Source organism: Ixodes scapularis, unplaced genomic scaffold, assembly GCF_016920785.2.
Source record: "Ixodes scapularis isolate PalLabHiFi unplaced genomic scaffold, ASM1692078v2 PGA_scaffold5__190_contigs__length_132052651, whole genome shotgun sequence".
NCBI classification, from domain to species: domain Eukaryota; kingdom Metazoa; phylum Arthropoda; class Arachnida; order Ixodida; family Ixodidae; genus Ixodes; species Ixodes scapularis.
In genome coordinates this window covers 81,249,726-81,266,322 of record NW_024609880.1, presented here as the reverse complement: position 1 = coordinate 81,266,322, position 16,597 = coordinate 81,249,726, and the positions used below count along the sequence as shown (strand labels likewise).

Genomic DNA, 16,597 nt, shown 5'->3' with positions numbered 1-16,597 from the left:
TCTCCTTAATTTAAGTGTGTGAACGATTTCTTTATTATCATTGGCCTCATCTGAATAAAAATATATACAAGATGTGTGTTGGTTTCATGAAACTGGAACTCAAAGTCAGTTCTTGTATAAAACACTGCTAAGAGTAGGCTTTGAAAAAGGACCCTACTTTGGAGAGTTGTATCTTTTTTCTCAATAAAATAATGCAACATGTTTTTAATGGAAATGAATGCCGAAATAGAGTATAACAGGTTACCTAAATTTAAAAAAATCGAGGGTGGTGTTTTTGTTTTTATTCGCATCGGAATTTTTCTTTGTTTGATTTTTTTCCATGTTTGACTAAATATATCCTAACTATTGTATCACACAGATACCTTAGTTATTTTTTAAATATTAGCTATATATTGGTAGAATAATATCTGCAAATTATATCATAATGATTAAATTATTTCATGAGATACAGACCTCCAAAGTTCGCCATTTGTCGTTCGAGCAGGCATGTTTGTCAATTTTTAGAAAAATAAATAAATTTTAAATAAATATGATTACTTTATATTACAAGCAAGCTATACCCATAGTTTGCGCCTAAAACGTATTAGAGTTCTCCTAATGTTATCGCTTTAGTTATTCACTCTCAAACGGGCCCCCTTCATCAGTGCGCGTTAATGCAACTGTCCACCACCTCATGCATTACGATTTTTCCTGTCCCCAAGTATTTTTTCTAGTCAAAACTAAGTTTGGATTCGTGCATACGAGACACTAGACAATAACATATAAAAACGTCAGTTGATTTGAAAATGTCGACTAGCCATCCTTTGGTCGATCTTATCTGAAATCACCCAGCAGACGATTTTTGCTCGCAGCGGAGATGGGCTTTTCGGGTTGGCCGGAGCGGGTCACGTGAATGGTGTTACGTCATCGTGTCGTCTGCTGCATGATGCCGCTCAGGCAATTTTTTAAAAAAAGTCAGGTCCTTGCGGGGCACAAAACTTAGCGGAAATTATTCTAAAATGTTCCATTATTATGTCAAAAACAATTGCCACTCCGTACACCCCCACAATACTGAAGAAACAGCGATTGTCTCACGTTCTCCATGCACTTCTCACCCCAGTTGGAACCTCCGGGCGTTCGCCACTAGTCGCCGAGAGGCGGCGTTCTAGATTGCGCTACTCTGCTCCGAAGGAGCCATATAGTGCTCTAGTCCGGCCCATGTCGATCCCCGGAGCATTCCACCAGCGAGGTTCGGATCAGGACTGGCGGAAATGGCGAGCCCTTGCTATACCGTCCTAGGCCAAGACGGTCCAGGAGTGATTCTGCAGCGAGACTCTGACTGTGATAGCCCGGAACAGCTAGCCAACGCAGCGCTGGTGTGGGAAGGACGATCCGCAGGCCTGGACACGGACTCCGACTGCGAGCTATGAACGACGGGCAACAATTATGGTCGGCGGGTCCGACTGCCGGCTCTCGAAGACGGGCAACCGGGAAGTGCAGTAAACCCATTCGCTGCCTTCTCGCTGCCTTCTCAGACCGATCGGGCGGCGATTATTATCGAGCGACCCCACAAGTGGTGAAGACAACTCAAACTGGTGTTCAAATGACAACTCTAGAATATGCTCCAAACATAAAATAAACAGGGACATGGCGCGCACGTGCACGCAGGAACCGCTGAAATTAGGGTCGCCGCCGCTCGCCACGGCCTGACGGGCAGACTGGCCGCCCCATTAACACCTCCGCTTGTGGAGCTTAATGCAGCACTCTCGTGGCTCCGCCTGGCCATTGCTGGCTGGATGTCATGCGCTTGTGCTATCTTGCCCCGAACGATACATAAAAGCACGATATCGCACCATGTAAGACATCTCACTCGAAGCTTTGATCTATCATGACATCGCCTTCGTTGCTCGTTTTGAGTGTTAACTCATATGCGAAAAGTACGGTGAGGTGTGCGGAAAGATAAAATTGTTCGTTCGATTGGGTGATGGTGAGGATCATGCGAGTCACTTAATTTTGTCGCAGCCGTGCGAACGGTAAAATTGTTTGTTCGATTGGGTGATGAGGAGGATCATGCGAGTCACTTAATTTTTGTCGCAGCCGTGCGAACGGTATAGTTGACGCAATCATAAAATTCTATGCGCACCGGCACCAACTTGGCGACAGGAGCCGAAATCCACACGAGCCTTTCTATGCCACAGAGAGAGGAGCGCTAACCGTTTGGATCCCCAACTCCGACGTTACCGCGCCGCCTCGAGGCGCCGTCAGTCCGTTGGCGTCTCGTCGTCTGCCAAGAAGCGGAGAGCGAAAGCCCGAGGAGAGACGAAAGCGACCCCCCCCCCCCCCTCCCCCATACTCCCTCTGCCCTCCACAGCGGGTTGAGACGTTGAGACATTGCAGAGGGCGCTGGCAAGGAGGAGCCTGCAAGAGCAAGCACCCCCCTCCTTTCCTTCACCCTCCACAGGACCCAGCGTGCTTACATGGCGGAGGAGCAGGCGAGCGACACCCAAACCAACCCTGAGCCCCACACAGTAGTTGCGAAGCGGGAGTCTCCTCGCACACTAATATGGCCCGGCAGCTCTCACGTCATCAGGCAGACTAAAGCCTGGTTCAGACAGTTGAGTTTGACTGCGTTGCGGCAGCGAGAAACCAGGACATCCCTGCTACTTATATCGCGTGCTAATATGATTCTTTGAATTGGATTGCACGCTTCACACGAAGCACAGATGTGCCGGTGGCTCGCTTTCGGTTCTCCACGCAACGCAGTCAAACGCACTCAAACGCAAGTGTCTGAACCGGCCTTAATGCAACCGCCGGACTCATATGTGCCCTAACCGCTCATTCATACTGGAAGCGGATATGCGTTCGCAAAGCGGTTGCGAACGTGGTTGTATAAAGATCCAGTACAACCGCACGTGCACTCGATGACATCAAGTGCGCGTGCAATTGTACTGGATCTTTATACTACAATCGCGTTCGCAACCGCTTTGCGAACGCGGATCCGCTTCCAGTGTGAATGAGCGGTAAGACTCACGTCTTGATCCAGGCTCATGCTCATGAGCCTTGAAACTCACAATCACACTCAAGAGATCGCAAAACTCACGCTCATGAGTACTTCACTTAGAACTCAAGCTCACACTCACACTCATGAGTCCTCAGAACTCACGCTCATCAGTTTTCAGAGCTCACACTCAAACTCATGAGTTCTCTGGACTCAAACTCACATTCAATGGTTTTCAGAACTCACGATCACACTCACGATCAAACTCACGCTCATGTGTTCGCAGGACTCGCACTCACACTCACACTCATGAGTTCTCAGTACTCACGATCACACTCATAATCAGACTCACGCTCATGAGCTCTTAGGACTCACACTCACATTCACACTCTTGAGCTCACATAACTTACGATCACACTCATACTCACACTCATGAATTCATATAACTCAGATCCCACTCACACTCACGCTCACAATTTTTCGAGACTCGCGGCCTCAATCACGATCACCTCAAATCTGACGGTGAGCGTGAGTGATCGTGAGTGATCGCACTCATGAGTGAGAATGCCGAGGTATGGGCGCAATATGTTATACTAGGAATGTTGACTTCGCAGCGTTATGTGCCGTCATTATAGAAGTGCCCACGATATTAAAATTTACCTGTAGCGGCCTGGCTCTGAGGAGCCTAGTGTCGTGATCATCGGCGTGGTTATCAGTGGTACAACACAGATATATAATGGGGCATCTGTGCATAAGACTCGTGTTTTATTCTTTTGATGTACACCGAGCGTTGATGGCATGCATTTGTTGATCTCCTTGCTCTGATTTGCTTTGGTTTCAATCAATCAATCAATCAATCAGTTTATTAAGTCACAAACAATTACATTTGGGACTAGGGGGCTGGAAAAAAGCTGCGTACTCGCAGCTTGACAAGGTCCAGCGCCCCCCAAAACCAAGCAGCAGTGATGGGGGCACAGCTAGGTTACAGAAATTCTAAATATACAACTCTTATACAATAACCACAGAAGAAGAAACACAAGAAAAACAGTTCGATATTATAATATTCTTTGAATTGTCTGATAGTTTATGGAGCGTATGTCAATATCTCGGGATGCCAGCTTATTTAACATAACCGCCAATCTGTAGTTAAATCTCTGCAATCCAAAATTGGTCCTGGAAGGGGGAACACGCCAATGAGGAGGGTCACGTAATGAATATGTTACTTCGTTTCTCACCAGGTTTCCAAGATTTAAAATAACTTTGATGTTTTGTTTTACTGATCGTTGACACATGTAAATTAGTCTCCAGGGATACAAGTAGGAAATGTCGACGACCTGGGCCCGTTTGCTCGAAGAGCTAACCGCGGTTAGCGTTGGCCCAAGTCCCTAGTAGGTACCGAAAGTACCTAGTTGTACCTACGTTGTACCTACTACGAAACTTTAATGGCTGGACATAAAACAAATCCGTCCTTTATTATTGGGCTGGAGCCTGCGCCACCTTGTGCTGAAAAAAATAAATCGTTATTTTTTTATGATACAACGTTTGCTTTATGGGAACCGTTTTCGGCTAAATCTAGTTGTAACTTGCAAGAAACGTTTGCTCAATTGAAAAGAAAAAGGATAGTTTCTTTTTTGCATCGAAATTCTTTCTTTCGAAGTGTGGAAGCGTAGACAAGACACCTAGTCAAAGTGCTTTGCAGTTTTCTGTTGTCGTGTTTTGCAAAAAGCAAGTGCGTCGACCGTCGCTTCCAAGTCTGGCAACGCCGTGTGTGCCGTGTCGCGTGCACGGCGTTTGTTTATTCGCGACTCCAGCAAAACGGACGCCACCAAGCGGGAAAACCGGGAACCAGCCGGACCAGGTCGCTCCGCGCCCCTCCGCGTCTCTGGTGGCTTTCGCGGACACGTGTTGTCGGCGCGGTGGCGAACAATGTAATTTGGCGAAGGTCCGAAAAATTCTTAAGTTTGCTTGAGTGTTCATTAGTGTGGTGAAGCCTCAGTAGATTGTTTCCTTCCATCACGTGTTTGAAAGCCCGTTTACTGCACAACATACGGTCGCGTGCTTTTCATTTCTTGGATGGGGAGGAATCACGGAAAAACGTTTTGACTTCTTGTGTCTCGAATCACATTCAAAGTGACGACTACTTGGTAACTGATAAGTGGTTTCTTTATAAGGATGTAGAACAGTGGACTGAGGACGACAGACGAGGTGTTTCGCTGGAAGAAACAATGCTGCGTTCAAGTGAATGGGAAGGTTCGATAGCTGCTTTCTTGAGTTTGGTCGTGTTCGATTAGCTTTAAATTTGAGCACCCACGCCGGTCGGTGCGTTGGCTATTCATTTTGGCAGCTTTTCCCCGAAAAAGCCTCTGGACCACACTGAATGAGCTAGGCTGATTTCGCAATTACTTGATGCAGGGAAACCTGCTCGCTGCAATACGGTTAATCAGGGAAATTATCTGTTTTCAAAAGGTGGAGGCGAGGTTCGCAACGTTAGAAGCTGTCACGGCATTTTGATCTATCGCGCCTCCAATATTTATATTATACCCCCATCGAAGCCAGCAGCAATATACGTCTACATTGCTCAGGTTGACCGGCCACAAAAAATACTTACTTTCTCCATTCAGGATTCGAAGTTCAATGCAGAGAGGTTTTGCGTGAATCTCCGATGAAGACTCTCTTCAGTTTGTCCGCATTCGTCTCCGTGCTATCGGCTAGAACCATTTGGCTGAGTTTAAGTAGTATATCTCTGTCTGTCAAATATATATACTTTTATTCAGCAGTTCCCTTAATAGCTAGTCAACTAAGCTCATATTTCAACCCGAAAGAATATACTAATATCGAATTAGTGGGACATAGTATGTAATATAATACATAACCCGTTCGTCAAAATGACTTATCGATTGCTACTAAAACCTGAATTGAAACACGAGTATCAGCTGCTTATTGGGACGCCGGCGGGTTAACTTGGTCTTTGGCTCAAGAAGCGCTAGCTTAATTTTCATAATTTTCCTGCAGCCTGTCTTGTTGACCGAGCAGAAGACTGAAGCTGATTCTTAAACGCGGATACGCATAAAGCTCGATTTCACGTACAGATAAGTTAAATGGTCGAGGCATGCGAGTTAGCTGAAAATTGCTCTTGGTGGAACAATTCTATAGTGCTCGCCGCTTTCCTTAGATGATCAAAACTGATTAGAGTCTATTACCGCCTCTCCGGAGGCCACAGTTTCGGTTTTGAACGAAATCTCCGAAACGAAAGTTTGCATGAAAAGAACAAAAAACACCGGGAAAACAAAACTATGCTTTGCAAGTTAATGTGCACCGGCTACACTCAACCGTCTCAGTTCAAATACCTATAAATTGGGCGTTAAACAAAAGAAAATCTGTTAAATTGAACGCGCCACCTGTTAGGCGGCCCGGCCGATCCGACGCGACCTGGACTCAGCCGCCATGTTTGTTTGGTGGTGGCGCCCCCTATAGGTCGCTGGAGTCGCGAATACAACCAGTTTCGCCTCGTTGCACGCAACGCGCGTTTCTCGTTTTCGGTTATCATCTGAGTTTTCCTGTCTGTATTCTGCCCTTCGACCGACCGACCCACCGACAAACCCTCCGACCGGCCACGGACTGACTGATAAGATTTGCGGACCGATTTCCGACTTTGCTACCGGGCAGAATGTCCAACGCAAGGAATCGCCGACACAGAAGAGACCGCACGGACGCGCAGTACGCAGCGGCAATGATGAGGCGACAGCGTGTGCTGCGGGACCGCCTGAACCCCTTTGAGGATTTCGACGAGGATGGGCTGCAGCAACGGTTCCGATTTGGAAGAGCGGGCATAATGTTTCTCGCCGACACACTGCGTCCGGACTTGGAGCGCCGTACACGTCGTAGCCGCGCCCTCTCTGCGGAGCAGCAAGTGATCATCGCCTTGCAGTTCTACGCAACTGGGAACTTTCTGATCACTGCAGGCGACTACATCCGCGTGCATGTGTCAAGTGCTTCACGGGCTGTGAGGCAAGTCACCGTAGCGCTGGCTCGTCGAGCACAAGACTTCATACGGTAAGGGTCCTTTTTTTTTCCTTTTAATTGTAGTTTGCCAGCCGTATTGAAGTAAAGTAAATACACTAAAAATATATCTGAATTGCTGGTGATAGGGATGTTTTGTAGGTTGCCTTTTTATGGCAGTAATATTCTACCTACTAGTAACTAGCCCTCCCTCCTCCCCCCCCCCCCCCTTTTTCAATAGAAAAAAAAATGATTACGGCCGTAAGCGTCCTACTTGCCCGATTGGAAAGGGCCCGGGCACGCCATTTTTCTGAGAAACCTCAGAAAGCGACCCGTTTGCACTTTTGGTAAGGACTTGCACCGAATCACAGTCACTTTATAGGTCTTGGTAACTGAACAAAAATAAAAAGGGATCCTATGAAAACATGCAAACTTCACTATTGAACAGGTGCTACTGAGGCACTTTACTGCTACCACAAACTTGAAGGGCACAGCCAAAGTCCTTAGCATTCCTCATTAAAAAGGTATTCATAAGCATTGTAGCTGTAAGTTTACTATATGTGGTTTAATTGCTGAGGGGATCAACGACGCAGATGGCCTGACGCTGCGGAGGGGGCAGCCTTGCAGCACAAGTTCTACGACATGGCCGGCTTTCCTTTGGTCGTGGGTGCTGTTGACGGTACCCATGTCCGGATCCAGGCACCCCATGTGCACGAGGAGGCGTACGTCAACCGCCATGGATACCATTCCATCAACGTACAGGTGGTCGTTGACGCCTCTTCTCGGATTCGCAACGTGGTTGCAAGGTGGCCTGGAAGCACCCACGACTCTCGGATCTTCACGGAGAGCACCTTGGCAGTCAAGCTGGCCAGTGGAGAGTACGACGGCCTGCTGCTTGGTGACAGCGGCTACTCCTGTCAACCTTGGCTGATGACGCCATTCCTGTCGCCGTCATCAGCAGCCGAGGTCGCATACAATACGGCACACACGACGACAAGAAGCATTGTTGAACGGTAAATCTAGGCCATATATTGTGAAGGGCACAGAGATATTCATGCAAGACATTTCGAGACGACTAGCTGTCTTGACGTAATATGTGCAACACGTGCATGCTCCTTACGTCTGTTGCTATTCTTTATGGCATAAAAATATTCATACAAATTTTTATATTAATCTAACGAAGCATAAGGTACCGTGGTTTTATGTAAGCAAGATGAAAGTAGTATCCTGAGATTACGAATCAATACAACTTATAATAGCTGCCTAGGGTTCTGCGGTTTCAGTTTTTATTTTTCTGGAATCGGCATACTTTTTTCGGTTGTTATTGTGAGTATGAAATTTTCAGTTTTTATCGATGAATATTTTTAGTCGAAAGCTTACTGCCTTTTTCCGGTCGATATCTATTGACCAGTTACGTTTTTTTTCAAGCAGGTTTGTCGAGAATGCAGTAGATTAGGTTCATATCTGAGTTATTCGTCAAGCGGCAACACTTGCGGACATGGCAAACGTAACCTTGGTTATACATGTGCTGTGACGACAAATTCTTAATCGCAAAATTTGCAAACGTAATTCTTGGCACGCTTCTTTGTTCTTCACATGTGGAGGACTATTAAAGCTGCTTTCCTCTAACCAGATAGCACCTTGAGAGAGGCTGTTTAAACAGCTTTGGTTTTTTTCTTATGCTCCCTACAATAGGAACAGAATGACATTCCATTCCTCCCAGAACAAAAGTAAGACCAAATGGCTTGACAAACAATGAAAACGCTCCAAATCCGCCCTCTAGACGACCACAGCAAACTTGATGGACAAAGGAACGCAAATTGCATCGATGACAAACCCAAATACTTCCTAAAGTGTGCTTCCAACAGAATAGTTTGAAAGCACGGAGATAAGATAGTTGACTACTCGGTCACATGCTTCTATACTCTGTTTACTCGGTCACATGCACCTGTAATGGTCTAAAGTACTGACCATTTAGGTTTAAAATCAAACTTTCGAAACTTACCTCACCACACTTTATTGGGTTTTATCGCTTGAGACTGAAAATGCAGAAACTCAGTTATGTCTTAGGTCCCCAGGACTGGCAATAATGGGGAAAAGCACTAAACTCACCTCAGGTGCCAGTGCTACGCAAGACCCGGACAGAAGTTGATATTTTGTTAATTGGACAAAAAGAAGCATTAATGACAATGGAATTTTTTTCCTAGACACAGCAGTGGAAGTAACACTGTGCCTTGGCACTTTCATATGTCTACTTTTTGAAATGTCAGTTTCGGGCTGTTTAATGAAAACTAACTAAACGTGCTAGATATGTATGTACTCATATTGAGTGCACAAGTACAGCTAAGCTCGTGCGTGCTAAGATGCGTGTGATCCAAAAATAGCGGCACATCGGTGTAAGTCGCAAACAATTGTGTGTTGCTGACCGTCTTGACCGATTGGCCAAGAGTACATGCCTAGCATGACCTATTCTGCTCTCATCGATGGATTTAAGAGTAGTGCCAAGGCATCATTTTGGACAATGTTGAAGTTGAGCATGCAATAACAAGTTTCCACAAATAGTCTCTAGACACCATCTTACACGTCATTCACGACTGATGATGAGTCGCTGCAATCTCAAATGTTCAGGCAAATCTTGCTTGGGATTCCGTTGTGAAAGCGCCATAAGACCCTCTACCAAAACTTTGGCTGCATGCGTCCAGGAGATTCCACTTGAGTCAGAAATGGCGGTGCGTGGACCACTAACTAATAGGAACACTAGCGGCACAATCAAAGGGTAGGAGTACTTGGATAAGGCGTTATATCAAGTGCTTTACGTTTTACATCTCCCAGACTTACAAGACGGATTCTTATTGATCAATGACAAAAGTAGATGGGTTGCGCTACCACGAACATCTATTCCTGGAGAGTGGAAGGGAAAAGGCTCAACAAGACAAGAGTCTGGCTCTCTTTCTCTTTTCACTCTGTCTCACAAGTAACATGTAGAATGAAATTTTGATGGTACTGTATTTGTTGCAGTATAAAGCTTGGTTACAAGTTAATTCTTACAGCGTTGGCAGCAATCAGGTAGCAAAAAATTCTAACATATTGGCCTGTGCATATGCAGGTGTTTGGTTGGAAGCATATCCACGAAACCCTTTGAGGATAGCGCTTGAATAAAGCTGCACTTTGCTTGTTGCTTTCTATAAAATACATTGCACAGGCTAACCTCAGGTGACCCCGGATGTGAACGCAGTGTAAAAATAATTCGGAAGGAAAATAAAATGGTATGCATAATGCCCAGCTTTCGATATCCTGGAGCAATGGGCTGGAGCTTGGGCTGGAAAAATTAGGAGGTGTGATATCGGGCACGGCAGCCAATTTGCGATTCGAATTCAGCTGTAAATTTGTCCTTGTTGCGTGTCATCCTCTTGAGTATTTGCGTTCCACGCTGTTGTCCGATTTTGCTATTGGGTTTCTGGGAAGGAATAACATGTGGTTTTGATCCATGCGCTCTGTACAGGACAATCGGCCAACTCAAGCGGAGGTTCCATTGCCTTCACGCTGAGCTCCGAATGGCTCCAGAACGGTGCTGCGACATCATTGTCGCGTGCTGTGCCCTCCACAACCTGGCCAAGAGGTACCCCTGCAGGACACCCGTGGCCGCCATCCCCGCTGAGGTTCCCGTTGAGCCCGTAGCAGCCAACCGTGCTGAGAGCAACGAGGCCCGAGACTTTATTGTCAACCATTTCTTCGGCTAAGTGTAAGTGTCTGGATAGGTATCTTCTGGCTGTCCATTTCTAATGCAAGATGCTTTGTTATGATCGTGGCTATTGCTTTCACCTTTTGTTTATCAGGCTTTGCAGATAATTATAAGAAAATTATGTCAGACAGTTGTCTAACTAGATCAAATAATTGCTTGAAATAATATTTATTGTTTTGCTACTTAAACATCAATTGTATTTTTGGAAACTGCAACAGTTAGGGGCTCAACCGTGCTGCACAGTTAGCAAGAAGCCAACAGCTTTGAGATATTGATTGATTTTATTTTAAGCTTTTTTTGTATGATCTAACTGGATGTAAGATTATCATAAGTTCTACCCAAAATAACCCATAAAGGAGTGTGACACATGTGACAATGCTGAAAGTGTGTTATCAACATGACAATGACATTCCAGCAATGCATATATCACTCTTGCACAGATCAATTCGGGTAGTGCTTGCAGATATCCCACATAGAGTTTCGAAATTTGGATGATAGAAATGTAAAGAATGATTGATGGACATCCCCTTATACCTGTTGCTTCCATAGCAGTATGTGTAAATTGCAGCATGAGCGACGAAATAAGTAATGAAAAAAAATTTTCTTACTTCCCGCATTATTGTTACAAAGCTCGAAATGTGTCATTTGAGGCACTTATAATTAGCTCGTTGGAAAGAGTGTGCTCGAAAAAAATCCCTGCCGAAGCTATTGGTCAAACGGGAGTGCAGTGCAATGTCCAACACTCCTGCAATCGCACGCTGCAGCTCAACTGCTTGTTACTGCTTTGGTCTCCTCCCCATCAACTCCTGCACTCTCGCAGAGCTACAAGCATAGGCACACACGGGCTCTCTTAAACTAATAGATTTTGAATTTGATTTCCGGAGTTCATAACAATGCACTTTTCAAACTTCTAACTAATGACACGAGGGATGCTTCTTCAAATTTGTGCACTTCTTCGCACTCTCTGGAGCTCTCTTTTTATACTGTCATTATTTTTTGTAATACATTTCCCACACCGACGGATGCTTTATGGGAAGTGCTGAAGTCAGCCCTATAACAGACTATGTGTGCACAGTTTATAATGAGGCAACTGAAGAAGACAGTTATTTTCCCATCCAATATCTACAAACCGATACTATTTAATGGGTACAGGAGCATGAATAGGAGAGTATAGTGAAACAATGTTCATTTGATACCAATTTCAAAGCTATCAGTACAAATTATATATACTACCCCATAGAATGTTCATTTTTCACTGCATACTCATGGTTACTAGCTCATAGGATTTACATAGTGTACGCTTCTGAGTGTTGAGTCATAACACCTTTCACAGGTTTTTCCAACCCGCAAAGCTTTTCTCTTATTTTTCACAAACCTCCTAGGGTTAGTTCATATTTTCTTCATCCTGGCTGGCATGATAACATCATTTGCAAAACATTTATTTTTAGTAGGGCATTGTCCAGAGAGGAGCTTTATTGTACATACTACACTCTCATTAATTCAAACTCCAGAAAGTCACATATTTTAGTTGGATATATATGATACTAGAGAACATTATGATTTGTTACATGGATAGCGATATATACAAAGCAGATTTTGGCCAGTTTCCTCTACATAGCACAATAGCTTGCTTATAGTTAATGCATAACTATAAGCAAGTACAGGCATAACACATTTGTGAAAGAACTGTGACTAAGTTTATTCATCCGGCAAAAAAGTCGTCAATTGTGGACTGTTTAGTCAGCACACGAGATCTCAAAACAAAATTTCCAATGCCAGCCAACGCAAGCAGCTCTTTACGGGACTTTTCCTTTGCAGACAGAAACTTCCGGAGCTGAGCGGTGTGCTCAAAGGCCTCTGCGGCTGTGACAGTTCGTAGTGGGTCATCCATTTCTTCATCGTCATCTTCACTGTCACTGCTGCACTGTGCTGGCATTACTTTCCGTACTATGTCCTCTAATGAGTCATCATGACACACACACACATCGTCGTCAAGACTAATATAGTTCGCCTGCACGGCGTTCACATTACGTGTTTCAAGGCCAGAAATCATGATGCCAGTGAGCTGTGCCTCGTCCTCGTTGTCGTCTTGAAGCACATAATTTGAACGCCGTTTTCCGTTCATGTGTGCCGTTTTCGCTAATTCATAGTTTTTTGTTCTCGCGGCCCCGTTGACTGCGCTTCTTTCCGAGCACTGGTGCACTGCGGAGAAGCAACACTCGCAAAAGCAAGCTCCGCAGGTATTGCTTCTCTGCGGTGCAGCGGTGCTCGGAAAGAAGCGCACTCAACAGGGCCGCGAGAGCAAAAAACTATGAATTAAGCGAAAACGCCATTCGAATTAAGTGGCTTATAAATACATAAAAAAGCTTAGCGGGACAACCAAAATTTTTAAACCTGTTTGAAATAACTGGAAGTACGAAATATCCGAGTTCGAATTATCGCGAGCCTACGTACAAGCAGCAAGTAGATTTCAGCTCCAAAAAACTGTTGTGTTGGATAACAGTGTATTTTTTTCTCGGTTGTATATCTATTCCGTGCGGACAAGTGATCACTTTGTGTTTTTATGTATGTGTGTTATTTCCCACCCCTCCTACAATAATGCCCTCGAGGCGATGAAGGTACTCTTTAAATAAAATAAATAAATAAATAAATAAATACTTAAAGAACAAGGTAAGTGGTGACGATTCAAAGTAATAAGAGTTGAAGACCCGGGGCCCCAAAAGGTGACACACGCAACAAAATGATGTAGTGTTGTGTTTGATCCCTTTTTCTGTTCCTGAGTTTCGGGATATTCTTAGTATGAACTTTTTCGTACATAAGCAGCACACAGTCCATAGGTCGCAGGAGCATATCCAGGCAGAAAAAGCCTTTATCTTAAAAGCAGAAGGAATATTTGCAGATGCAAGTCAGAAAGTGTCTGTGGTCCACTCATCGATGACTCGAACATTTTCTTAAAACACAGAAACTCGACCTTGGTCTTCTGCCGGGAGGCTAATCGTCTTGGCGACCTCCTCTCTTGAGCTGTGACGGGGAGCCGCGTTATGAAAGGGAAACATGTGAAGGGATATAGGAAAGAAGGAATTATACATCTGCCTTTGAGCTTAACCCATATTTTTATTTTAGGTATCCATGTAAATTATGTGCCACCTTTGGGGCGTCGAAAGCCTGGGTGCCATACTGCCAGTATGATATTCTGTTGCTTACTTAACCACAGCGTAAAATATTGCGATCAGAACAACCACGCTGGTCTAGTGTAGGGATAGTCAACGACATGGAAAAGATTGTGTGCAAGCTTCCCTTGTAGATAGCATGCATAAAATAAATGAAGTGTCAAACATACCATGTTTGCACGATTCTAACGTGGCCCCGATACTTACATGCAGGCAATTTTAGCTCCCAGATATCGAAAAATTTAATTGCTGCCGATTCTACCGCGCAGGTAAAGTAATGCACTTTGAACACCCATAAGTGCAGCTCTTAGGCGCTCGTTTCCGGCTTGAGCGGCGTCGCCGTCGCCGTCGTCGTAACCGCCGGTGCATGATGGGTAAATTTCTCTGCTAAATCTAGCGGAAAAATTTCTCCGCTAAATCTAGTGAAAAAATTTCCCCGCTAAATCTAGCGGAAAAATTTCCCCGCTAAATCTAGCGGAAAAAATTCCCCGCTAAATCTAGCGGAAAAATTTGTCCGCTAAACCTAGCGGAAAAATTTCTCTGCGGGGTCATGTGACCTGGGGGTCACGTGACCCCCCCCCCCCCGCCGAGGTCACGTGACCCCCCTCCCCCTCAGTACCCTTCCCTACTCCTCCTCAAGAGCTGCGCTCTAATTCGGCGTTACAGAGTTGTAAACGGCCTTCACTTTTTTTTTTCATACAACACTTCGCGAGCTCATTGGGTCGCTGGGATTGCGAGGCTACGCAGTGTCGCTCCGTGGTTATCGTTTCCCGTCAGTGTGATGACATAAAGGCGAAAGAACGCGCGATACGGATACCAAAATATCTAATGTAAACAAACGGTCACAAAGGCGATTGGGCTAGCTGCCTTGCGTTTTTCTTTTGAGTTTTGGTTTCAATTGTAAGTGCATCTAATTTTAGGCACCCATTTTGGCAAAAAAAATGTGAGCGTTATAATCGTGCAACCAAGTATGTAGGTCAGAAAAAACGCAAAATATGTATACAACACAGCGACAAACAATGCAAGTAGCTCATTACATGAGTTAATCTTGTCCTAATTGTCTTTTTATCAGTTCAATTTGCAGCTGTGCTCGGGTGGTTTCAAGTCTAATGAGTTCTCTTTGCTCCCTGAGCACTTCCTCCCCTATAGCATAGAAACTCCGTGCAGCATCTGCTGCAGCGAGGGTTGCGTTTGCAGCCTGTATGGCCCCATTTGTGTACTTTCTCTCAAGGAGTATATTCTCATGCTCCAGATCCTGCTGTCGCTCGGCCCTTCTCTGGTACTGCTGTGCAGCCTCACGGGTCCAGCGCTGGTTGTGCTGCACAACAGGAGAGGCCAGTGTTCTCTGTGCTTCGTCGTCTTCAACTGTACTGCTGCCAGATGACGAGGGTGGCGGCGTCGTCACCCTTCCCGTGCAGCTGCTGTAGTGACACGCATGACCAGGAAATTGTTTGAGGTTAAAGGGATACTACAACAAAATTTCGGGTTTCATTTTTTGGTCTATATGTGTTCGAAGGAGCAGTATCACATCGAACACAACAATATCTTGTTAAAAAAGTCACGAAAAGGAATTTTAAAACGAATTAAGCGATTGGCAAAGAGCACCAGGTGGATGTCGCTAACGCCTCGTTTGTAATGCCAGTCTAAGAACCTTGACAGCTAGTGACGGTAACTGTCTCGCCTCCGGCTACCACAATAGAAGAGGGGAAGGAGGAACTCTCCTCTTCCAAAGAATCCTTTTTGTATGTCCCAGAAGTTGCTATTGTCCCCCTACAAGATTATAAAAGATTAACCCTTCACTCAAAATTCGTACAAAAGCAGCCGCTTTGGTGGCTGGAACGACTAGGCCATCCTCTCGACGTCAGCCTCGTCGCAGCTTTGCTCGTCCCGAGACGAACTACGTCACGATTGCGTTGGGTGTCACATGCTCTCCGCTGGCTGTTCTCCGAGCGCTTGTCAGGGTGGGCCGTTTGTAACGAAAACTATAGCCACCAGGTTCAAAATACAAACGTGCGATTGTCATTTAGGGATACAGTGGATCATATTCAACCTATTTTTGAACACGACGGGTATATTTTAAATTTCGTTGAGGTATCCCTTTAACGCATAAGCCTTTACAACGATTATCAGCAAACTTAAAAACCCAGGTCACTGACTGGCTGTGGATGGCAGCCCGAGGTACAATATTGTCCTGCATAAAGTTAATGCTCGGGACGTGTTCCGAGCATGCGCAGTGAGAAAAATGGCAGCTCACAGAGGGCTATTGTTGGGCAGGAGTGAACTTGTAAATTTCAGCATAACTTAGCAAACTGCAAGGGCTACAGCTCCAGAGAGCTGCTCAGAGCATTGAAGCAAAGGATTGTGACTAGACACCATACTCGTGCACGTACGTCCTCCGTGACATGATTCTCTCCGTCCTCTATCTCTCCAAGTGATGCATGAGGGCTGCAGTGCATGACATTTTTGACGTCACCCTGGATCAGGGTACATATATGTGTGGGAGAACTGAGTGCAACGTGCGGCAACCTTAATCCAGATGTGACAGTAACACTTGTCATAATTTTACGACATATGTTGGTGGTACAACAGACTGGAGTGCCTAACCCCGCAACTTTGTTTCATTGGCGGTTGGTAGAGTCGCCACATAGACATTTGTACAAGATTTAAAACAAGTAGATGTGGCACACTCACACCAGCCGTCATATGTGA

The 16,597-nt window shown here is 45.2% G+C and overlaps 1 protein-coding gene across 1 annotated transcript; it reads left to right on the top strand.

Moving 5' to 3' along the window:
* Positions 1-6,478: 6,478 nt before the first annotated feature.
* LOC115328848 (putative nuclease HARBI1) lies at positions 6,479-15,233 on the top strand. The gene is made up of 4 exons (XM_040212254.3): positions 6,479-7,030; positions 7,570-7,989; positions 10,479-10,718; positions 15,141-15,233. The coding sequence occupies exons 1-3, from the start codon at positions 6,645-6,647 to the stop codon at positions 10,714-10,716; spliced, it is 1,044 nt and encodes a 347-aa protein (XP_040068188.2). The 5' UTR covers positions 6,479-6,644; the 3' UTR covers positions 10,717-10,718; positions 15,141-15,233.
* Positions 15,234-16,597: the final 1,364 nt, after the last annotated feature.

What these genes read in the sequence shown, in the direction of transcription:
- LOC115328848 (XM_040212254.3), top strand. Translation starts at nt 6,645, where the DNA reads ATGTCCAACGCAAGGAATCGCCGACACAGAAGAGACCGCACGGACGCG. An exon ending in CGAGCACAAGACTTCATACG is followed by an intron (nt 7,031 to 7,569) that starts GTAAGGGTCCTT and finishes TCAACGACGCAG; the next exon opens with ATGGCCTGACGCTGCGGAGG. An exon ending in ACAAGAAGCATTGTTGAACG is followed by an intron (nt 7,990 to 10,478) that starts GTAAATCTAGGC and finishes CGCTCTGTACAG; the next exon opens with GACAATCGGCCAACTCAAGC.